The sequence below is a fragment of the Sarcophilus harrisii genome, chromosome 2 (assembly GCF_902635505.1).
Source record: "Sarcophilus harrisii chromosome 2, mSarHar1.11, whole genome shotgun sequence".
NCBI classification, from domain to species: domain Eukaryota; kingdom Metazoa; phylum Chordata; class Mammalia; order Dasyuromorphia; family Dasyuridae; genus Sarcophilus; species Sarcophilus harrisii.
Window position 1 is genome coordinate 162,160,919 of NC_045427.1, and position 26,310 is coordinate 162,187,228.

Here is a 26,310-nt window from a genome sequence, read left to right on the forward strand (position 1 = left end):
TTTCAGTGGCTAAAATAAATAGCAGATGATTCATTTTAATATTAAGTGTGAAAAAAATTTCCCCAAAGAACAAAACATTCTTAATAGAAATATTGAAATTAAAAAGTAGTTTTGGATAAGGAGCTATTCCACAGTGAGTGAGTTAACTAAAATTCAAATTCTTCTTCAGACACTTAATTAGTAAGTTAACCCTTTCAGTTTTTGCCCTCTATAAAAAGGAGATAATAGTTCAAATATAGTCCCACCTTTAATCACAGTTGAAGTTGTAGCAATCCTTCCAATAGTCCTTTGCTTGACCTGCTTGCTAGTAAAAGTGCCAGAAAGGGATGGGTATATGGGGAAAATGGCATGAAATTTGGGGTCTGGGCCCCTGATTATGGCCTGCAAGTAAATTCTGTAGTTTTCTCAACAATCCATTTTTCCTGACCTTGAAATAAAAACCTAAAAACTTTATGAACTCAATCTTTGTCCAACAAGAACAAGTTCCCACCCACCCACCACCCACCACCCCCTTCCCCTTCCCTCACCAACTCAGTAACTGTGGATTAAGTCGGGATCTATGACCTAGGAGACTCTTAGGACCCAAGTGAGAAGGCATTGTGACATGTCTAATTACCACGTGCTTACCCTTTTCTCCAGTTGTTTTGAGGGTCCACTGATTGGGAATGCACTCTATTGCTCAGTATTGCATAATAAGGAAGGATATTGCCTTCTGTATTGACTGGAAGACATACATATTCTCTTCTGCTAAAGTCCTCTTGTTCAGTTACAACCTAGAAATGCCTCCTGAGGGAGCACCAAGACTTAAAGAGATGTTCTTAAACCAATTGGGGATCAAGAAATTACTTCCGAGGGCACCATCCAATTTGACACTGAACCTGCTCCTGCTCACTGAACCTGAGCTCTGACTCAAAAGGAATAAATCTATATATCAATCAGGCCAGACTTTGCAATTCTGCAGGAATCTCTAAAGAAGATAACAGAAGAGATTCATTTGGATTTCCATCTCTTCTACTAGATACCTAACTATGACTTTTCAATTACTGAATCCAGAACCATCACCAGTCAGGACTGCTATTCCCTTGATTTAATAGTGTGTGTATTGCAAGTAAACAATTCATTTTCCATCTAACTGCATGGAGATTCTATATCTAAAGCAGAAGACTGACTATGGAATTCTCTTGCAGAATAAACATCATAATAATAAAATAGCTAGCATTTATTTATATAGTGTCTACTATGTTACCGGGCACTATGTTAAACGCTTCATGGATTTTATTTTGTAATCATCACAACAATCCTATTATTATCCCCATTTTATAGCTGAGGAAATTACCACAAACAAACGACTTGCTAGGATCACACAATTTGTAAATGTCTGAAGCTGGATTTGAATTCAGGTGAATCTGACTCCTGGCCCAGCACTCTATTTATGGTATCACCTAGCTCTTTTTGTGATTTCAATGTACATTGCTTCGCTAAAGATATAAGCTAAAGGAGAGTTATGAGGGAAATGTTCACATACAGAAATTTCTCACGCTAAAGAAATAGTTTATGGCAGAGGTTCCTCTAGAGGAGACTGAGCTCGGGGGATCTCTAGAAATGTCTATGGATAAATTTCAAGAGGTCCATGAACTTGGATGGGAAAATAAAAATTGCATCTTCATATTAATAATTAACTCAGATTCTTAGCCTTTTCTATTTCTAGGTGTAATGTTGAAACCTGTACATCCCCTCTCAGAATAATATTTTTAAATGCATAAAATAAAATACCTAGGACTAGAAAGAAAACCAATTATATTAAAATATAGATTTCAAAATATTTTTAGAAAATAAGTTTGCAGTATATTTTGCATAATTACATATATAAAACCCATATCAAATTGCTTACCATATTAGGGAGAAGGGAGAGAAGAAGGGAGAAAGAGAACTTTGAATTGAAAATTTTTTAAAGTGAATGTTAAAAGTTGTTTTTACATACAGTTGGGAAAAAATAAAACATGACAATGTTCAACAAAGCAACTTTAAAAGTTCCGGGTTGAACTGGGGGAGGGAATTGTAGAGTTAGCAGTTATATAGAAAATATCTAGGAATTTTAGTGGACTACCAGTTCCTTATAAAGGCTTTGAAAGCTACTGCAATCTTTGGCCACACTAAGAAAAGCATACCTTCCAGCAACATTTCAGATGATAATGCCCTACTATATTCTGTCCCGTAAGTCCTATATTCAGTTCTAAGAATAATGTTTTAGGAGGGATATTGATAAGGTAGACAAGGTTCAGAGAAGAACAACCATTAAAATGGTAGAGGGGAGTAGTAGTTCATATTAATATTATACATTGACTGAAGTTAATTGGCATGTTTAGCCTGGATTAAAAAGGATCAGATAATTATTTAGTATATTCAAAATTCATTTATTTTCATTGAAAATGTGGTCATATGTTCATGTTTCCCAAAGGTGTACAAAATTGATATTTTGGCTGTAAATTATATTTTAATTTTAATGGCTTTAATAATTTAATAATTTAAAACTATATTTTCAGGCATCCTGGTTCTTAAAATTCTATTCAATATGACTTTGGGGGATGTTTTTCTGTTTCTGATAAGTGAATCATAGATTTGCCATAGTATTTTTAAATTTTATTATTTCAGGATCCTTAAAGAATTATTTGAAGGAAAGAAATAAATCCATTAGAGATGCTGGTAAATAGTAAAAAGCATAAAGACAACATTTTTCCTTAAAAGTAGCAACCAAATATCTTGATTTTGGCTGTTGACTCATTAAAGCATCAATTATAGCATCAATAACTTCTTTTGAGTCATGCTTTCCATTTTTTAATTTTTAATTCAATCTGTTAAAAAATAATTGTAGGTATTCTTTACTATAGCTTGCTTTAGTTTCTTCATCAAATGTATTCCAGTATTTTTCCACACTCTGTACTTTCAAAATATTAGTGGCAGGACTATAGTTTCCTGGTTCAATAAGAGAAACCTGAAAAACAAAATTAGGACATTCATATTTTGTGAAATTAATAAAATAAAACCCCATCCATATTCGCTGCTCTATATATACATGAAGGGATTGAAGTTTTATGAGAATAAACAAAGGTTTACTGCTTTTCTCTATACAATAGATTCTACTTTATAATATCATATTTTCAGGCTTATTATTGGACAATTCTCAAAGGAAAGCTATACTAACACTATGATAATGGTTTTAAATATTTAATCTGGGGGCAGCTAGGTGATGCGGAGGATAGAATATCAGCCCTGAAGTCAAGAGGGCCTGAGTTCAAATCTGCCCTCAGACACTTAATCCTTCCTAGCTGTGTGATGGTGGGCAAAGTCACTTAACCCCAATTGCCTCAACAAAAAAAATAAAAATAAATATATTTAATCTGTTTGAAGCAAATGCATAAGGAAAATGAGAAAGTTTGGAAAGTTGCTCTAGAGAGGTATATTTAGTATTGTTAAAAAAAACTTATAAAATGTAATAATTTTGAAAGACATAAGATTTCTGATCTTAATTATCATCAGCCATGATTCCAGAGCATCACTGATAAAGTCCTAATAGAGAATGGACTAAATATATAGATTTTGTTCAGTTATTTTTCAGTCACATCTGACTTGTGATTCTATTTGGGGTTTTCTTAATAAAAATCCTAGAGAGATTAGCCATTCCAGCTCAGTTTTCAGGTAAGGAAACTGCCACAAACAAGACTAGTTGACTTGCTTAAGGTCTCACAGCTGGTAAATGTCTAAGATTGGATTTGAATTTGGGTCCTACTGACTCTAGGCCTAGAATTTTATACACTGTACCTTCTAGCTGTCCAGATACACAGAATAAGACACATTTTTTGACATGTTCAATATGAATATTTTGTTTTGTTTGACATTCGTTAAAATGATCATTTTCATTTTTTTCCAGTGGAGAGGTGGCAACTGAGGAAAAATACATATTTAATCATCTTTTTTAAAAAAAATACATAAATTTTGAAAGTCAGCCTGAAGACTGTGGTCAATAGGAAAGGCCAATACCAATGAAGACCACTAAGTTGGCAGATTCCCAAATTGAATAGAGAAGTATGTGAGAAACGTATTGCCTCAAAATTCTAGATTCAGAGACATAAAGAGGACACCTTCACGAAAACAAATGTGATCACATAACTCCCACAAAATTAATCCCAAAACAAATGCAACAGATACTTGACTGTCTCTGGATTTCTACAAGGATTATACAAATACCTAGAAGATATAAAGCAAGTACCAACAAAAAAGAACAAAATCTTGGAAGAGGTAAATTTTAATCAAATGAGTACATGAGATAGCAAGAATTAATAACAAAAGATTGAAAATATCAAGAACTATTGACACAGAAAATAGGTTAGTAAAAGATAAATTAAGAATAATTGTGGATAGAGCACCAGCCCTGAAGCTAGCAAGATATGAGTTCACATCTGGTCTGTATGGCAATTATGATTTTTAAGAAAGTTTGGAGATTATATTTCAAGAAATCACAAGTAAAAACTGATCATATGTAGTGGAACCAGCAGGCAAAAATAAAGTTAAGGAGAATTAACTGATGACCTAATTTGATGACAAAACAAAACAAGTCCCAGGAATGAATGGTGTACCTCAAATCCAGAGTTCCCATATCAAAAGAAAAAATACTGCAAGCATCCAGGAATAAGTCATTGAAGTATTAAGGAAACAGAATCATTTAAGATCTAGAATCATCTGATAATAAAAAGAGATTTTGGAATATAGTATTCTAATAGGCAAAAGATTTCAATTTACAACCAAGAAAGGCTCATTTTGCAAAGTGTTATATATTGTTCTACAGGAAAAAGAAATGGATATTTATTGAAATAGCATATTGTCAAAGATTTTTGATTAAAATTTCAGTTATGTCAGAATTTTGAAATATACTTGTTGAAAAAAAATTTTAAAGAAATATATATATATATATATATATATATATATATATATATATATGTATGTATGTATAAAATTAAGAGAAACCTAGGAAGAAATGAGAAATTACTTCAAAGAATCTTGGGTAATGTGAAATCAGGTAGAATGAAGGGATCAGAACTTAAAGAACAATATTTACAAGAACAATATTTTTTTAAAAAACACTTTTAAAGATTTAAGAACTACAATCAATAAAATGAGCAACTATGTCTCTTGAAATCCTATAACAAAATATGTCTGTGGACATCATTACATAGAGGTAATGGAATCAATGTGAAGAGATACATTTTTGAAGAAGGTCACCGTGTGGATCCGTTTTGCTTAACATATACTTTTCAAGTTTTTTTTTTTTTTTTCCTTATCTGTTTTTAATTAGGGGCACAAACAGGATAGCAGAGGTAAAGGAAAGTTAGCAAAAATGATACCAAAAAGAAGAGTGTTATTTGAACAAGTTTTAAATGCAGAGAAAAGGACAAAAATAAGTTCAGATAAGAAGCAGATAATAAGCACAGAATTTATTGTAAATTTTTAAAAAATAAAAAGTTACATTTATATGCCTTATTTCATACTCAATTTGCAAAATTGTGTTCCGTTGTATTTAAGAAAATGTTCCTTTTGCATATTTAAGCCCAGAATAAAATAAGTCAGTTGCTTGTTGTCCTTTGTTCTTGAAGAGGACCAAAATGACATCACTATATGAGTCGTTAGTTCTGACTGTGACTGATCAGACCAGAACGAGCTCAGAATGCAAATAGTCCCCATGAACATTTGAGGAGGATTAAATAAATTTAAAAAAAAAAAAAAACATACTTTTTTGTTCTCTTTGGAAAAGGGAAATCCTGATCAGAGTCTAGGGGATAGATGGGCAAGTATCTGGTGAACTCTGTCATGTGAATTTTGATTAGATCTGTTTTCTTTGATGCTAAAAAAGAACTAGGAGGGATGGGTAGAAAGTTGCAAGGAGGCAAAATTAGGTCTGATATCAAGAAAAATATCTTAAGAATTTGAGTTCTCTAAAAATAGAATGGACTGCATTATGAGGTAGTGTGTTCCCCACAGAGGTCACCTTATCACTTTTTGGGTTGTTGTAGACAAAGCCAGTTGACAGCAGGGCAAGAGTATGATTTGTATGATTTGTACTTTGACATCACGTAATTCCCAACAATAAAATATCTTGATTCTGTATTAAGTATACGATTAACTTGTTACTGAAAGACATTATACTGATTGTGTTAAACCCTTGGATATGAGATCCATCATTACTCAGAAAAATTTTATCTTATCTACAAAGAGAAAAAGTGGATAAAGAACACTATTGTCTAACATATGACTTTCTGTCAAATTGTTCATTGAGTTCACAAACTTCTACATTAGAAAGAAACTTCAGAAGAACAAAGTATTTGTCTAGAGTTGAATGGGACAAAACTTCAGTGATTTTCATTGTTCTTTTAATGACCCCAAGCTTCTCTATGAAAGAAAGATACATCTCATTAACACCAATATGACTACAAGTCATGGAATACATGAGGGTACTATGAACTGAAAATTGAGATAAAAAAAAAAAACATTCAGGGGCAGCTAGCTGGTATAGTGGGTAGAACACCAACTCTGAAGTCAGGAGGACCCGAGTTCAAAGCCAGATAGATAGATACCTGGCACTCTATTATCTGTGTGTTCCTAAACAAATCACTTAACCCCAATTAATCCCTCTTCCCCCCAAAAAAAGTTCAAAGTAACAACAAATTAAAACATTTGAGCTCAACTTACCAATACAAACTCAGGACTTGTATGAACACAATCACAAAACACTCCACAGAAATAAAAGAAGCATAGAATAGAGATATCTTTAGTGATTCAGTTAGTGTGTATCTGAAATAGTTCACAAATATTACTGCTATGCCAAACAAACAGCCACATGGATACTTTATAGAAGTAGACAAAATAAGAACATTTATCTGGAAAAACAACGTTTATAATCTCAGGATAAATAATGAAAAAAAATTAGAACTGAAAGTATTACGAGTTATCAGATAAATGCTATAATATCAGATAGAAAGTAATAATCATCAAAGATATTTGGTACTATTTTGAAAGAGAAGTTAATCAATGAAATACATTAAGTCAACAAATACAGAAGCAATTGAATATGTTGGAGAGGACATATGCATCTTCCTAAACTCTCCTTTTTCCCCAATCTATTTTAACAATATTCAGCCTCAGAATTAGTGCTTGATTGTCAAAACTCACAAATATTGGGAGTACAACACATTACCAACAGAAGATAGTCTTGAAATTCTCCAGAAAAGGTCTATTTTCCCTTACAGACAGGGACAAAATGGGGTTAGGCCAGGCACAGACTTCAGGTAAGCAGTGAGCACACAGGAAACAGTTCACACTGAATAGACCAGAGGGGAGCAGGGTGTGGTCTCTGCTGGCAGAAAATCTGCAGGGAGAACTCTACCACAGTGTGAGCTACTTTGTCCTGGCAGCAAGCCAGTAGATCAGCAGAGAAGCTATAAAGATAGGGGATGAAGACTATAACCCTGAAACACTAGAGTCTCTAAGGACCTGGCCACAACACCCAATACCTGGAGTTACACAGTGTGATCCAAACGCAGCTGCAGTAGTTGTTCCCATCCCAGACCTAGTACCTACCTTTCAGGACCTGATTTCAAGTCCTAGTACAGCCAATGAGTGCTGTCCCACTGCCCCTTCACTGCCACTTCCTGTAGTCTGTAGAGGCAGCTTGGAAATACCCCACTGCCCCCGATAAGCAGGCAGTAGGTTTTTTTTTTTTTTTCAAAATGAGCAAAAAACAAAGCACACTATTAATTAAACAATAGCTTCTATATGGAAAGAGAACAGACTTCAAATCCTGAGGAGACTAAAAACAGTTTGTCTCTAGATCCAAAGGTGGATATGATCTGATCCCCATCACACAAGCCTCTCAGAGAAGAAATTTAGAAGGATCTTAAAAGAGAGCTAGATGAAAAATGGGGAAAGGAAAGGAAAGCTTTGCAAGAGGGTCAAGATAAGTCATTAAAAGAAGACTGGATAAAGAAATCAACCCTCTGAAAAAGAAAATTTGCAAATTGGAAAAGATAAACAACTCTCAGGAAAATAGAATTTGTGAATTGGAAAAGGTAAACAATTCCAAGGAAAACAGAATTTGTCAATTGGAAAAAGAAAATTCTTTTAAAAAAATTGTGAAATGGAAAAAATTCCATAGAACAAAACAACTCATTTAAAAACTCAATGGACAAATACAAAAAGAAACAAAAAAAGTAAATGAAGAAAATAATTCATTAAAAATCAAACTTGAACAAATGGAAATGAATGACTTGAGGAGACACCAAGAACCAGTCAAGCAAAACCAAAAGATGAAAAAAAGAAAAAATGTTCAATACCTACTTGGGAAAACAACAGACCTGGAAAATAGATCTAGGAGAGAAAGGCAAAATAGCCACTGAAAGAATTCATTGACCACTTACTGAAAGAGATCCCCAAATCAAAATTCCAAAAAATATGGTGCCTAAATTCCAGAACTATCAGACCAAGGAAAAAAATATTATAAGCAGCCAGAAAAAAAAAAAATTCAAATACCGAGATGCCACAATAAGGATCACTTAGGATCTAGCAACATCCACATTAAAAGATCGAAGGGCCTGGAATCTGATATTCCAAAAGGCAAAAGAACTTGATAGGTAGCCAAGAATAACTTACCCAGCTAAACTGAGCATTTTTCTCCAGGGAAGAAGATGGCCATCCAATGAAATAGGTGAATTCCATTTATTCCTGATGAAAAAACCAAAGCTAAACAAAAATTGACCTCCAAATATAGGACTTAAGAGAAGCATAAAAAAAGTAAAAAGAACTCTTGAGAACTGTATTTCTGTTATGGGTATACATAAAGAGTACATGAATAATTTGGTTTTACTGTTGTAAAAAAAGGAACTAGTGGTGGAAAGGAAATTGTACCAGAAAAGGGGAAAGTAGAGGTAAAAAGAGGGAAATTACATCTCACAAAGAGGCAAAGGAAAGCTATTATATCTGAGGGAGTGAAAGGAGGGGGAACGAACAAAATGTGAATCTTAACTCTCATCAGATTTGGCTCAAAGACAAAATATTAGACATATTTGGTTTACATGGAAACTTCTCCCACCTCATTGAAAAGTGGGAGGGGGAAAACTAAAAGGAAAGGGTTAGAGTAAATAGAAAGGAATACAGAGACTGTAAGGAAAAGGGTTAAGAAAAGGGGAGGGACTTCAAGAGGGAGGGAGAGATTCTAAAGAGGGAGGGCTGTGTGAGGCAAGTGGTGCTCATAAGTCTAATACTGGGGAAGGTGGGGAAGGGGGAAAGGGAAGAGAAACACATGATCTGGTAATAATAAGATGGCAGGAAATACAGAATTAGTAGTTTTAACCATAAATGTGAATGGGGTAAACTTCCCCATAAAGTGGAGGGCAGATAGCAGACTGAATTAAAAGCCAGAATCCTACAATATGTTGTTTACAGGAAACACACTTGAAGCAGGGGTGATATATACAGAATAAAGGTAAAAGGCTGGAGCAGAATCTACTATGCTTCAGGTGTAGCCAAAAAAGCAGGTTTAGCCATCCTGATCTCAAAACAGGCAAAAGCAAAAATTGATCTAATAAGATCAAGGAAGATAAGGGAGGGCATTATATCTTGCCAAAGAGTAGCATAGATAATGAAGCAATATAAATACTAAACATATATGCACCAAGTGGTATAGCACCTAAATTCCTAAAGGAGAAGTTAAGAGAGCTGCAAGAAGAAAAGCATCAATATTCATTAGGAAGATTGGTATATAATTTTCTTTTTTTTTTAATTCCTTTTTTTTATTATTATAACTTTTTATTGACAGAACCCATGCCAGGATAATTTTTTATACCATTATCCCTTGCACTCACTTCTGTTCCGATTTTTCCCCTCTCTCCCTCCACCCCCTCCCCTAAATGGCAAGCAGTCCTATATATGTTGAATATGCTGCAGTATATTCTAGATACAATATATGTGTGCAGAACCAAACAGTTCTCTTGTTGCACAGGGAAAATTGGATTCAGAAGGTAAAAATAACATGGGAAGAAAAACAAAAATGCAAACAGTTTACATTCATTTCCCAGTGTTCTTTCTTTGGGTGTAGCTGCTTCTGTCCATCATTGATCAATTGAAACTGAATTATCTACCAAACATTTAAAGAACAATTAACTCCAAAATGAAGGAGTCCTACCAAATTCCTAGATTATGCATAGATCATGAACCCATTTTGACATGGGTTTTATGACACAGACATAGTACTGATACCTAAACAAGGTAGGATGAAAACAGAGATAGAAAATTATAGACCATTCTCCCTAATTGAACATCAATGCAAAAATCTTAAATAAAATCTTAGCAAAAAGATTACAAAAAATCATCTCCAGGATAATACACCATAACCAAGTAGGATTTATACCAGTAATGCAGGGCTGGTTCAATATTAGGAAAACTATGAGCATAATTCACTTTATCAAAAAACCATATGATAATCTCAATAGATGCAGAAAAAGCATTTGATAAAATCCAACACCCATTCCTATTAAAAACACAAGAGAGTAGGAATAAATGGATTTTTCCTTAAAATAGTCATAGCATTTATTTAAGACCATCAGTAAGCATCATATGTAATGGTGATAAACTGGAACCATTCCCAGTAAAATCAGGAGTGAAACAAGCTTGCCCCCTTTTACTATTACTATTCAATATTGTATTAGAAATGCTAGCTTCTGCAATAAGAGATGAAAAAGAAATTCAAGGAATTAGAGTAGGTAATGAGGAAACCAAATTATCACTCTTTGCAGATGATATGATGGTATACTTAAAGAACCCCAGGAATTCTACTAAAAAGGTATTAGAAATAATACACAACTTTAGCAAAGTTGCAGGATACAAAATAAATCCACATAAATCCTCAGCATTTTTATACATCACTAACAAAATCCAACAGCAAGAGATACAAAGAGAAATTGCATTTAAAATAACTGTCGATAGTATAAAATATTTGAGAATCTATCTGCCAAGGAAAGTCAGGAACTATATGAACAAAACACAAAACACTTTCCACACAAATAAAATCAGATCTAAACAATTGGAAAAATATTAAATGCTCCTGAATAAGTCGAGCGAATATAATAAAGATGACAATACTACCTAAACTAATCTATGTATTTAGTGCTATACCAATCAGATTCCCAAGAAACTATTTTAATGACCTAGAAAAAATAACAAAATTCATCTGGAAGAACAAAAAGTTAAGAATTTCAAGGGAATTAATGAAAAAAAAAATCAAATGAAGGCGGCCTAGCTGTACCTGATCTAAAACTATATTACAGAGCAATGGTCACCAAAACCATTTGGTGTTAGCTAAAAAACAGACTAGTTGATCAGTGGAATAGATTAGGTTCACAGGACAAAATAGTCAATAACTATAACAATCTAGTGTTTGGCAAACCCAAAGACCCCAGCTTTTGGGATAAGGATTCATTATTTGACAAAAATTTCTGGGAAAATTGGAAATTAGTATGGCAGAAACTAGGCATTGACCCATACTTAAAACCGTACACCAAGATAAGATCAAAATGGGTTCATGACCTAGGCATAAAGCATGAGATTATAAATAAATTAGAAGAACATAGGATAGTTTACCTCTCAGACCTGTGGAGGAGGAAGGAATTTGTGACCAAAGAAGAATTAGAGATCATTATTGATCACAAAATAGAAAAGTTCAATTATATTAAGTTAAAAAGCTTTGTACGAATAAAACTAATGAGGACAGGATTAGAAGGGAAGCAATAAACTGAGAAAACATTTTTTACAGCTAAAGGTTCTGATAAAGGCCTCATCTCCAAAATATATAGAGAATTGACTCTATAAGAAATTAAGCCATTCTCCAACTGTTAAATGGTCAAAGGATATGAACAGACAATTTTTGGATGAAGAGGTGTTCCAAATCACTGTTGATCAGAGAAATGCAAATTAAGAAAATTCTGAGATACCACTACACTCCTACACTAAATGGCTGCATTTCTAATACAATATTGAATAGTAATGGTAAAAGGGGGCAAGCTTGTTTCACTCCTGATTTTACTGGGAATGGCTCCAGTTTATCACCATTACATATGATGCTTACTGATGGTCTTAAATAAATGTTATGAGACTGTCTAAGATGACAGGAAAAGATAATGACAAATGTTGAAGGGGATGCGGGAAAACTGGGACACTGATGCATTGCCGGTGGAGTTGTGAACGGATCCAACCATTCTGGAGAGCAATTTGGAACTATACTCAAAAAGTTATCAAACTGTACATACCCTTTGATCCAGCAGTGTTACTACTGGGCTTATATCCCAAATAGATACTAAAGAAGGGAAAGGGACCTGTATGTGCAAAAATGTTTATAGCAGCCCTTTTCATAGTGGCTAGAAACTGGAAATTGAAGGGATGCCCACTAATTGAAGGGATACCATTTGAGAATGGCTGAATAAATTGTGATATAAGAATGTTATGGAATATTATTGTCTATAAGACATGACCAGCAGGATGAATACAGAGAGACTTGGAGAGATATACATGAACTGATGTTAAGTGAAATGAGCAGAACCAGGAGATCATTATACACTTCAACAACAATATTATATGATGATCAATTCTGATGGATATAGCTCTCTTCAACAATGAGAGAATCAGTTCCACTTGATCTGTAATGAACAGAACCACCTACACCCAGAGAAAGAACACTGGGAAATGAGTGTGGACTACAACATAATATTTCCACTCTTTCTTTTACTGTTTGCTTACATTTGTTTTTTTCTTCTAAAGTTATTTTTACCTTCTTTCTAAATCTGATCTTTCCTGTGCAACAAGATAACTGTATAAATATGTATTGTATTTAACATATACTTTAACATATTTAACATGTATGGGAGTACCTGCCATCTAGGGGAGGGGGTGGGGGGAAGGAGGGGAAAAGTTGGAACAGAAGTTTTTGCAAGGGCAAATGTTGAAAAATTACCCATGCCTATATTTTGTATATAAAAAGCTATAATAAAAAATAAAATTAAAAAAATTTTTTTAAAAAGTTTTCAAATTAAGGACTATAAGCAATCAACACTTATATGAAAGAATGTTCCAAATATCTAAATATATATATATATGTAATATGTGTGTGTATACATATGTATTATTAATCTAAATTAAAATAACTATGAATTCGCATGTCATATCTATAAGAAATAAAAAGACAACAAAAGATGAAGAAGGTAATTCCTGGAGTTTGTAGAAAGACAACCACTTTGATATTAGGGTTATTGATAAAATAAGTAATTAGACCAAACTGTTTTCTAGAAAATTTTAATACTCTACCCAGAAGATCATTAAACTGTACACAACTTTTGACACAGTGATTCCTCTGGATATATAACCCAAAGAGGTCAAAGGCCCAATGGAAATACCCATATGATAGAATTACTTATAGCAGCATATTTTTCTTGTAAGAAACAAAGTAGGTAGGTGTCCATCAATTAAAAATGGAGACTTTCAATTGCATGGAGATCCTTTCCTTTGAGATCCTGATCTTTTGATAGTGGAAGTGGACTTATGGCTATATTTAATACAAATATTTAATGCAAATTCTTTGTATTTTTAGAATGTATACTTTTAATGCTGAATTGTTAAAAATATTTTTAATTACTTTTCATGGTTTATGAGCATGTTCCATTTTTTAAAAGAAATTTTAACTTGCTGGACTAAACCATATTTAGCTTGCTTTCAGAATATCTAGCACTATAAGCAGAAGTGTCTCCTTCTCCCTCTCCTGCCCCAAATTGGGATTTTGTGGTTAAATACATCTTTTAAATAGCCAAGAATTCTATGGAAGAAAAGAAGGCCTGGTGAGTGAGCTAATTAGAAACTTTTTTAAAAGTAGTGACAAAGGCTTTACTTAAGATATATGGAAAACATTATTAGTTCTTAGAAGTAAGTATTGGTATCTCTTGTTTGTAGTAGCTTCTATGCTAGTTATTACAGGTACAATTAAATGAAAGCCCTTGGAGTTGTATAAAGTATTTTGTGTAATTAACAATAAAAAATATAATGTGTGTGTGTATATGTGCGCTCGCAATATTTCCTCTATAATATTGGAGAAGGATCTTGTTATTCAAATTCCCATTTTAAGAACTCTATGACTTTAACATGTTTAACATGTATGAGACTGCTTGCCATCTAGGGAAGGGGGTGGAGGGAGGAAAGGGAAAAGTTGGAATAAAAGTGAGTGCAAGGGACAATGTTGTAAAAATTACCCATGCATATGTTCTATTAATAAAAAGCTATTAAAAAAGAAAAAAAAATGGAGACTTTAGAATATTAATAGAATATTAATAAATGAAAAATATTAATAATGTATGAAACTAGAAAATCCATATGTTTTGGGTATATGCAAAATTAATATAACCAGAAAAATTTACATGATGACTATAAATAAAATTAAAAGCTACAAATCTAAAATAAATTCAGTAGCCAATGACTTAAAAATACTGACGATACAGCATGCTCTAAACAAGAAGAATGAGACATAAATTTTCTGACCTGGCCAATAGGTTCTGCTTGATTACACTTATATATGTTATATGATAGGGCTTCAGTTTGGAGTGTGAGAGGCAGGTGAGTTATTGGGTAGTGATAATACAGTATAGTGAATATACTATTAATTGAATTAATAGAGATACAAAAAAGAGAGGAAAGAACATCATAACACTTTAAAATACAGACAGAAAAGTGCAGAGTGAAAGAAAAATAGAATTTTGTTACTGTTTTGTTAAATTTAATATATACAATTTTAAAGTAAACTGTTTATAAGTTATTTCATATGCAACTGTTCTCATTTGTCCTTATCATATCACCAATTGTGCCTTGTCAAGCCTTAACCTTAGATTATTTTCACTATCCACACAGCTTTCAATTATTTACACATGAGTAGCTGAATAAAGGTGGGAAAAAAACCAACCATTTTGAGTTCATTGAAGTTATGATTCCTTATCTAAAAGAACCTTCACTGCTACTAGGCAACAATTCTATATTCCTTTTATGACCTCACTATCCCCACTCTATGGGGGAGCTCTTTCAGTCTTCTCTTTATACCCTGCTATGGATCCTCTCTCCCTTTCCTCTCAGCTGAGAAGCTTGCCATTCACTAAATTCTCCCCTTTTCTTCCTTTTTCCTCATCCCATATCACTCTGATGCTTTCTATTCCTGGCTCCTCCTTCAGCCCATTGCACACAAAGAAGTGGCCTTCTTTCTTATCAATACTAATCCCTCTACCTACAATCCCACTGCATTCCATCTCTTCCACAAGATTATCTTCTCTGCCATCTCTACTCTGATTTATCTTCAATCTATTCCTATCTATGGGTTCTCTGCTGTCTGTATGCATATTCATAATTCTTCCATTCTAAAAAACCCTCACTTTTTTCTTCCCATTCCCTTTATTGTCTTATTCTGCTCTTTGTGGCTAAATTCCCTGAAAGGGAATAGGTACCTTTACTAATAGGTACCTTTACTTTTTTTCTTCTTACTTTCTTCTTGATGTCTTACAATCTGGTTTCCACACTCAACATTCCACCAAAACTACTCTCATCAAACTTACTTACTTATACTTATCTCTTAACAAATCCAATAGTTTTTATTCAATTCTTATTCTCCTTAACCTCTCTGAAATCTTTGTCACTGTTGGTCAACCTTTACTTTTTTGCTACTTTCTTCTCTCTGGATTTTTCAGGACTGTGCTCTCTACTTGTTGCAAGAGAACTCAGCAGCCCCCAGTGAAAAAAGACTGGCAAATGAAAGTCAGCTTACCAAAGTCAGAGCTGGATCTGGAATGGCCACAAAGATGGAAAATACCATGAAGTTAGAAGAGGCTTCACAATTAAAACTAATGAAGTCAATAAATGACAGATTTGTGACAAGGGTCAGAACCAAGATCATTGTCTGTGTTCCCACCATGATGAACTCTGATAAAGGCAAAGAAGAAAATTTTATGAAGACCTAGAGATTCTTGTCAATGTGCCAAAGGAGGACAAGTTTGTAAATCTGCATGACTTCAATGCCAGAATAAGGACAGACTAACAGACATGGCAAAATCCATGGGAGGGACAAGAGAAACAATAGCAATAGTCACTTACTACTGAAGATTTATGTGACCCATGATTTCAACAACACTGTCTTCCATTTAACTAAAGGCAATAAAACGTCATAGATATATCCTCATAGCAAACATTGGCATTTAATAAACTATTTCATTGTCAAAAGAGACAGGCAGAATATGAGAGCTACAAACATGACATGTGGTACAGAGTTCTGGACCAATCACACATTTATCCTTTCCAAGCGAAATATTTGCATTCCACAAAAGTAGCAGCCTCGAGGCAAGACAACTACAAGAAGTTCTCAGGTGCTTCTCAAGGTGCACAAAGTTTGTTGCTGACTTGGAAGGGAAAGCTGGAACATATATTACAGAAAAGGAGTGGGTAATTTTCAGAGATTTGGTGCATTTACTCACCTGAGAACACTCACAAACATTAACCTTGGTTTGATGAAAATAAAGGAAAAATTTAGAATGCTAAATGAAAAATGAGAATTCCACTAGCAGGATTACTAGTAGGATTCTTCATCTATCTTTAAGAAGGCAGAGTTCAACTCCTTTAAAAGTAAAGTTCAAGAGAAATTTAAGAGAGATGAAGCATTCTTGGATTAATAACAAGGCAGACAAAATTTGGTTTCATGTTGATAGTAACAGTCCAAAGCATGTTCATGATGTTCTGAAGACTATTTATAGACTAAAGAGTTATGGTACATCTCAACTACTTAGTGCCATTTTGATTACATGGTCCTGGAGAGATGGGATGAACACATTCATAGGGCTCTCAATAGCACATCATCAACCAAAGCTGAAGCCATTGACTATACTTCAGATTGAAGTCAAATCCTCTCTCAAACTTCCAACTCAAAAATAGACTTTCATTACTCATGGCAAAGTGCTAATTAGATTTCACCTGAGTTTACAAAGCAGAGGGTCTTCTGCTCATAAAAATAATTATCTAAAATCTTCCAGGTTATAAGGCAAGATAAGGTTATTTCCCAGGAGTTCAAGGATACCTACATTATCCACCTATAAAAGAAAAGAAAATAGTTTGTCCTGTGACAATCACAGGGTGAGAGAGAGAGAGAAAAGGGAAGGCTTTTCAGTCATTTCTGGCAAAATTTTTGCCAGTGTTCTCAATAGGTTGATGTTTCATTTGGAAGATGGTCATCTACCTGAGAACCAGTGTGGCTTTAGAAAAAGCAGGAATGTTTGATAAGGTGTTTATTGCAGAACAAAGTTATGTACACAATATTTGTTAAAATCATTGATACTGTCAGTTGTAAGGGTTTATGGGAAATTATGACAAAATTTGATTGTTCAAAGATATTTATCAGTGTTATAAGACAGTTCCATGATGGCATACTTTCCTAGGTTCTGAATAATGAATGATGCTTTCAAGTTTTCCCAGTCACCAATGGAGTGAAGTAGGGCTGTATGCTTGCTTCCATGCTTTTAAGAATAATGTTTTCAGTGATTTTGTCTAATGCCTCTAAGAAGAATGAAAATGGCATCAGGCTTGATACTGTATTGGTTGTAAATTATTTAACTTGAAAAGGCTATAACCCAGAACTAAAGTGGAAGGAAAGTTGATTCACCATTTTTGTTTGCAAATGATTATGCATTCAATGCAGCTTCTGATACTGAGCTCCAACTTAGTATAGAATGATTCTTTGTTGATTGTGCAAATTTTGGTCTAACAATTAACACAAAGAAAATAGATTTTTCATCAGTCAGCACCAAACCATCCGTAGGTGAAATTATCAGTTACAGCAAATGGAGGATTTTTTAATGCTGTAGATAAGTTCACTCACCGTGGCAGTATACTTTCCAGGGATGTACACACATCCCTGATGACTAGGTTGACACACTTATTGCCAGTTCTGGTTCAGAGTTTAGGAGGCGTTGAAAGAAAATGTGGGAGAGAAGAGGTATTAGACTGCCTACCAAACTGAAGGTCTACAGAGCCATTGTGTTGACCTCATCATTATAGACTTGTGAAACTTGGTCAATGCGATACCAGGAAACTGAATTGCTTCCACTTGAATTTTCATAGGAACATTCTGAATATCAACTGAAAAGAACTGAATTGCCAACCATTCAAACTCTAAGGCAAAGAGTGCAACTCCAATGTGCAGGCCATGTTGTTTGAATGTCAAATGCATGATTGCCTAAAAGACTATATTATGAAGAACTCAGAGAAGGCAGGAGTTCATATGGTGGTCAGAAGATGTGATAAAGACACTCAAACTCACTAGCCTAACTTCCGTAGAAGCAGTTGGAAGAATATTCCTCAGCCAGTTTGAACATGCAAGTTCTTCCAATGATTTCCACAATTAATGTATTTCATCGGTTGAGACCTCTTCTCATCTTGTTAAGGTATCAGAGCATCTCACCAGCAACTTTAAATGAGGTAGAATGGAATGACTTATTTGACTAAACTCCATTTTTACAACTTAAAATGTAAGCTACTATTGCTTCAAATATACCATAATCATTTATTTGTATTTAGCGATTTTTGTAAGTTTCTTATTCTGTTCTCTGGCCTTTCTGGTGCTATTATTATAAATCTTGGCTCTTTGTTGTATGTTTATCATTCATAATAGCTATCTTCCTTTTAAAAGAAAGATAAAAAAATCACCTATTCAACAAAACTAAGTATAATTTTTCAGGAGATGAAATGATCATTTAATGAAATATAGTACTTTCAAGTATACTTGGTGTAAATACTGAGCTGAATAGAAAATATGCCTTTCAAATACAAGAATTAAGAGAAGCATAAAAAATAAATATGAAAGAGAAACCATAAGGTATTCAATAAGTTTAAAATATTTACATTCCTATGTAGGAATGAATTTTATCATTTTTAGGACAGTTATAAGGAGACAGAGAACATAGATGTAAGTTGACTATGATGGGATGATTTCAAAACAATATAAGTGATAACAATGAGGAACGCACTAGGAGAAAAAGAAAGAGGATGAATGGGAGAACTTGGCTCTTATCAGAATTAGCTCAAAGAGGAAATAACATGCACTCAGTTGGATACAGAAAATCTATCTTAACCTTTAAGGAAGTGGGTGCAGGGAGGGACTATGTGAAGAGAGGATTGATAGAAATGAGAACATATTGATAGAGGTGGTGGTCAGAAGTAAAATATACTTTTGAGGAGGAAGAAGAATAAAAGAGAAAATATGGAGAGAAATAAATTGTTGGTAATCATAATTTTGAAGGGGGAGAGAAGAGAAGCATATAGCAGCACAGATTAAAAACCAGAATCTACAGTATGTTGTTTACAAGAAACAGAAGCAGAGAGAACAGCAGAGAGTAAAAGGAAAAGATTGAAGCAGAATATGTAATGTTTCATCTAAAGCAAAACACACACACATACACAGACACACATATACACAGAACAAGCACACAGTCATGATCTCAGACAAAGCAAAAGCAAAAAAATATTATTTAATAAGAGAAGGGAGAAAATTACATCTTGGAAAAAGGTACTATAGACAATGAAGTAATTGCAACACTAAACATATATACACCAAACAGTATATATCCATATTTCTAAAGAAATGTTATAGGAGGAAATAGTGAAATTATACTAGTGGGGGACCTCAACTTTTCCCTCTTCAGTATTAGATAAATATAACTACAGAATAAGCATGAAAGTTGAGGTGAATAAAATCTCAGAAAAGTTGGATATGTTAGATGTCTGGTTAAAGTAAATGAGGATAAAAAGGAATATACCTACACATAATAACACTTACACATAAACTGACTGTGTTATAGCATAATACCTTACAGTCAAATTCAGAAAGGCAGAAATAATAAATGCATTCTTTTCAGATGATGATGCAAATATATATATGTACATATAAATGTATATTTGCATATTAAAGGGCCATGGAAAGATAGATTAAAAATTAATTAGAAACTAAATAATCTAATATTAAAGAATGAGTAGATAAAAAAATCATAGAAACAATTGATAATTTCATCAATAATTAGACAACATGCCAAAATTTATGATATGCAGCCAAAACAATAGAGGAAAATTTATATCTCTCAATTCCTATATCAGCAAAATAGAGAGGATCAATGTATTTTGCATGCAACTAAAAAGTAGAAAAAGAACTAATTAGAAATTCCCCTTTATGACCTCATTTAGATTTTTCTTGGCAAGGCTACTAGAGTGGTTTGTCATTTTCTTCTGTGGTCATTTTATAGGCAAAGAGGGTTAAGTGACTTGTACAGTTTCACAAAGGTAATAAGTGCCCGAAACTAAATTTGAATTCATGAGGAAAAAAAATTTCTGACTCCAAGGCCAGTGCTATCTACTGTAACACCAGGTGGATGGCACAAAATCAAGAAGAGCACTAGTAAGAGTTGAATTCAAATTTGATCTCAGGTACTTATTAGCTATGACCCTGAACAAGTCATTTAATCCTGCTTCCATTAGTTTCCTCATCTTCAAAATGAGATGGAGCAGGAAATAGTAAACAATTTCAGTATCTGTACCAAAAAAAAAAAAAAAAAAAAAAAAAAATGAGATCATGAGGAGTTGGACACAATTGAAATGAATGAACAACAAATATCTCTAATTAAACACTAAATTTAGAAATTCTGAATATCTAAAGATAGATTAATATAATTGAAAATAATAAAATTATTGGACTATTAAATAAAATTAGAAACTGGTTTTATTAAACTAATAGATAAACTATTGGTTAATTTGATTTAAAAAGTAAGAAAAAAATTACTAGTATCAAAAATGAAAAGGGTGAATTGACCATTAATGAAGATGATATAAAAGCAATTATTAAGAGTTATTTTGCCAAATTATATGCTAATAAATGTAGCAATCTAAGTGAAAGTGAAATGGATGCATATAAATATAAAAATATATTTTTATAAATATATATTATGAAAATATAATATATATAAAATATAAATATAAAATATTAATTACCCAGATTAACAGAAAAGGAAATAGGATATTTAAATAGTACTATTTTAGAAAAAAGAAATTAAATAAATCCTCAATGAGCTCTCTAAGGAAAAAAACTCTAAGATCAAATAGATTCACAAGTCAATTTTGCCAAACATTTAAAGGATGTTTAATAGCCATGCTATATAAATTTTTTGGAAAAATAGGCTTTGAGTCCTATGAAATTCCCTTTATCACACAAGTATGGTGTTGTTACCTAAACCAAAAAGAGGAAAATCAAAGAGAACTACAGATAAATTTCTCTAATGCATATTGATGCCAAAATTTTACATAAAATACTAATGAGAAGATTATAGCAATATATCACAAAAGTCACACATTATGAACAGGGAGGATTTTATAGTAAGAATGTTAGACTAGTTCATTTTTTGAAATTCATTTTAAACATAAATATAAAACAGGCTAAGGGGGAGAAAAATACATGTCCATGTACAAAGCAGAACATGAGGGAATTCAATTAAAAAATTTTCCATTTCAAGATACCCTGTGTTATAAATAAACACTCCACATTGTTTTCAAAGCTATCTAACTTTACTTCCTTGTAGTTTTGTTGTTGTTGTTGTTGTTGTTCTATATTGTGCATATTTTACTTTATTTTTTTCTCTCCTTACCTCACCTCTCCCTAAGATAGCTGCAATTAAATGTGTATGTATGTATGTAGAGGACCACAGATAGTGGGGGACTTCTGGGTAGGTATAAGACCCTTCAGCGGAGAGGAAATCCACTAATAATATCTGGTTTGGCTCCCCATTTCCCTTTGGTGCCCATATCTCTTCCTGAGAAGTCAGGGAGGATGTGATCACCCTCCTTTAGTGTTCTCACCTTTTCCTGAGAAGTCAAGGAGGGCATGACCACCTGTGTTCTACTTGAAACAAGAGACATTTACAGTAAAGAGAGGTATTTATATATCAACAGCAAGGTGCTTTTAGTTAGCACTTACACAGTGTGATTGATGAGATAATGGTTTTCTAGTTCACACTTACTTAGAGTGTGGTAATGATATTTAAGGGTTGAGAGGACTTTCCATCTTTGACCCTCCCTGTGAGTCTCCTGCCTACTTCACTCCTCCACTAAGACCAAGGCTGGTCTCAAGATCCTCCAGAGAGCTAGTTTGGACACTACATATGTGTGTATATATGTTTATATGTATATATGCATATGCTTTTATATATAAACATACAATATATACATACATATACTCATACACATATATGTAAAACTTCTATTTGTCAGCTTTTTGTCTGGAGGTTGACAGCATCTTCCTTCATAGGTCCAAGTCTCTCGTTTTTCTGAATCAAACAACTTGTCATTTCCCATTTCATCACAGTATTCTAACACAGTCACATACTATCTGAGAGATTGACCATAAAGGTTTCCTCCCAATCCCAATTTTCTGCATTCCTTCTATTCTTCATTACATTGCTTTTATTTTAAGTAAGAGAATTTTAACTTAATATAAATTTTCCATTTCACGATTCAACAATGCTTTTGTCACATATTATATGTTAGGCCTGATAGTGCTGATTCTCCTTCTTTTGCATCTTTTCCTTCTGGTTTCTTTGAAATTCCTAAACTTTTGTTCTTCCAAATTAACTTTGCTAATATTTTTTCTAATATAGTAAAATATTTTTAGTAGTTTAATTGGGATGGCACTGAATAAATAGATTAGTTGGGTAAAATTAGTTTAACTTTATCTATCCCCAAACAATACTTTATGTTTATGTTTCTATAACTTTTGTATTTGTTTTGACAGGTATAATCTCAGGTATTTTATACTGTCTAGCTAGTTATTTAAAATAGCCTTAAATAATATGGAATAATATTGACACAGTGTAGTTTCCCTATTTTTATTTTTAAGTCTATTTTAGCTTTAGCTAAAATGTCTGAAACCATGATTAATATGACTTTTTACATAATAAATTTGACTCTAGCTCATCAGTCCATCTCTGTTTATATCTTATTTTCATATGTGCTTCCTAAAAACAGCAAATTTTCTAATTCAAATTTTTAATCTACTATCCATTTCCACAGTGTGAATTCATGCCATTCACATTCTCATTCATAATTACTTGTATATTTCCCTTTTTTCATTGGTTACTGAATATCCTTCTCACCCTATTTACCCTATCTTTTCTCACTTTTCTACTTCTATCCACTATCTTGCCTCTTCTTCCTTAACCTACCCGCCTCTCTAAAAGTCTCTTCTTTATCCTCTCTTCCCACCCTATTCTCTTGCCTTCTTATTTATTTCTGAATGTAGAAGACTTTTATCTCCTTCTACTAAAATATGTTGTTCCTTCTTTTAACCATTTCTGATGAGAGTAAAATTCCAATATAACCTTCCCTCATGTACACTACCATTCTTCTTTACTAATTCTTCCTTTTATGCCTCATTTGTAGGAGATAATTACTCCTTTTTTTATCTTTTTTTTTAGAATTTTTTTAGAATTACTTCATTACATATAGATTTTTTTTAGAATTACTCCATTACATATAGAATTATTTTTATAATTACTCCATTACATATAGCTCAGCCCAAGCCTTTCTTTCAAACTACCCAAGTAATGCTGACAATCATACTGATAACATTTTCATATATAGTATCAAAATAATTTGAACTTATTGTCCTTTAGAACTATCTTTAATGTTTACCTTATATTTCTCCTGAATCTTATATATATATATATATATATATATATATATATATATATCAAATTTTCCATTAAGGTCTGCTGTTTTTGTCACAATTATCTGATAGTCTTTCAGTTTGTTAAATGTCTTTTTTTTCATTCAGGATCATATTTAACTTTTTTGGCTAAGTTACCCTTGGTCATAACTTCAGCTCTTTTGCTAAGTGGATATAGTATTTTTGGATATGATATTCCTATAAGTTGTCCTTCTGCAATCTCTTTTTGGTGGATGTCTGCTGGATTTTTTCTATTTTTATTTTGCTTTCTTGTTCTAAAAGTTCAGGGCAATTTTTCCTGATAATTTCTTGTAATATATATCAAGATTATTTTTTAATCATAATTTTCAGGTAGTCCAACTATTCTTGTTATTTCTTTTCAATTTGATCTCCAGATCAACTGTTTTTCCAGTAAGATATCTCATGTTCTTTTCTATTTTCCATTCTTTTGTTTTGTTTTATTATTCTTTGGTGTCTTTGGTGTCTAAATAAGGAATTATTTTCTTCAGTGAGCTTTTGTACCTCCTTTTCCATTTGTCCAATTTTACTTTTAAAGAAGTTGTTTTCTTCAGTGAATTTTTGCGTTGTATCTCTTTCCATCTGACCAATTCCTCTTTTTAAGGCATTCTTCTCCTCATTAGCTTTTTGTACTTCCTTTACCATTTGATCTAGTCTGTTTTTAAGGTATTATTTTCTTCAGTATTTTTTGTCTCCTTTACCAAGCTCTATTGATTGATTTTTCATGATTTTCTTAAATCACTCTCATTTCTCTTCTCAATTTTTCCCTTTACCTCTCTTGCTTGATTTTCAAACTCCTTTTTGAGCTCTTCCATAGTCTGAAAAATAATTTATTATTTTTCTTGGAGACTTTGGCTGTGAGAGTTTTGATTTTGTTATCCTTTTCTGAATGTTTTAATCTTTCTTGTCATCATAGGAACTTTTTATGGTAGGAATATTTTTTCCTGTTGTTAGCTCATTTCCCCAGTCTATCCACTTTATTAAAGTAGGGCTCTGCTTCCAGAGTAAAAGGTGCACTGTGCCAAACTTCACGAGTTTTCTGAAGCTGTTTTTAGAGATTCTTCTAAGGATTTGTAAGTTTTTAGTTCTTCCAAGATAGTATAATCTAGGGAGAAGTGTTTGCTCCTCTCCTGGCCTATGCTCTGGTCTGTGAGTGACCACAAGCACTCTTTTCTGCCCTGAAATTGTAAGGAGGGTCCTTGTTCCACTGTGGTCACAAGTTCTGGTATGTTAGTCCTGTTCCTTGCCCCGGGACTGCCATGGAGGACTGTCTGAGCATGGGCAAAGCAACAGAATCATGCCTTGGTACTAACAAAAAGACATCCATAATCTCCTTCTGACTAATTGTTCACCCCCTTTGCTCTCTGTGTGCTGGGAAAATCAGTGGCTCCTAAGACTTTCTTCTGGTTTTCTGGGGCTGAAATTGTGCTGGCATGGTCTGTGCTGGAATGCTCTCCACTCTCACCTGAATGCAACAGACCTTTCCTGCCAACTTCCTAAGTTGTCTTAAGCTGGAAAATTGTTTCACTCTGTCTTTTAGTAGGTTTTTCATCTTTCATGTTTGTTCAGAGTCATTATTTTAAAGGATTTGGAGGAATTTGAAAAAGAGCTCAGGCAGATCCCTGCTTTTACTCTGCCCATCTTGGTTCTACTTCCGCCTCACTTCTTAGTGATATTTTCTGAGACTTATCTTGGGATCCAACCCTGGGCTCCTCTTCACCTCAAAGCCATCATTAAGACCTCCAGGTATGCTGTCCCACAAACACTATTGCTCCCTGTGGTCCCTTCAGTGGATACAAAGAAGTCTGTAAGCAAATCCTGGATTCTAATCTTTTTCAAGTATCCAGCCAGTAGGTCTCCTTCTTCCCTGCAACCCCAGACAGGGACAGGTCTGGTCAGTACAGCTGTGCTTTGCATTCCTCAACAGTAAAAAAAATCCTTCCATCTTCTACTCAACCTTCTGACTCCCACACTCTATGTGGGGTGAAAGTTCCTGAGGCTGAGGCTGCCTCCTATCCTAGCTGCCCCAGGGTTGCTCATTTATTGATTGCATAGAGTTGACTTGGAAGTATTTGCATTTCACTTAGAATCCACTGGATCAGGTCAGGTCTTTCCTGCAGTTTTCTCAAATTGTCTTATGAGGACAACTGTTTTATCCTAAATTTTGTTTATTTATGCTGCTCTACATTCCTCTTGGGCTATATTCTCTCTTTTTTGGAGGAAATTTGGAAAGCCAAAAGTTTTCTTACTCTACAATCTTCACAGAATCCTCTCAGGTTGCATCAATATTGAGAAAATTATCAGCATAATTGACCATATCATTAACAAAAACAACAAAAGCCATATGATTATCTCAATAAGTATAGAAGAAGCCCTTGACAAAACACAGTACTTATTCCTATTAAAACCATACAAATAAATGGAAT

At 33.4% G+C, this 26,310-nt stretch overlaps 2 protein-coding genes across 3 annotated transcripts in view; both read right to left on the reverse strand.

The window, feature by feature from the left end:
• Positions 1 to 483, reverse strand: part of ANKEF1 (ankyrin repeat and EF-hand domain containing 1) — a 59,064-nt gene extending 58,581 nt beyond the window's left edge. Inside the window, exon 1 of the mRNA XM_031951104.1 lies at positions 246 to 483. The gene's annotated coding sequence lies outside the window, so the exon portion shown is untranslated. The remainder of the gene's footprint in view (positions 1 to 245) is intronic.
• A 1,662-nt stretch (positions 484 to 2,145) lies between these two features.
• The window catches only part of LOC100933530 (D-beta-hydroxybutyrate dehydrogenase, mitochondrial), a 74,042-nt gene continuing 49,877 nt past the window's right edge, over positions 2,146 to 26,310 (reverse strand). The window contains exon 4 of one of the 2 annotated variants that reach the window (XM_031951107.1): positions 2,146 to 2,992. In XM_031951107.1, coding sequence (XP_031806967.1) covers positions 2,979 to 2,992 — 14 coding nt within the window. In that variant the 3' untranslated portion in view covers positions 2,146 to 2,978. The remainder of the gene's footprint in view (positions 2,993 to 26,310) is intronic. The other variant, XM_031951106.1, reaches the window with a different exon arrangement.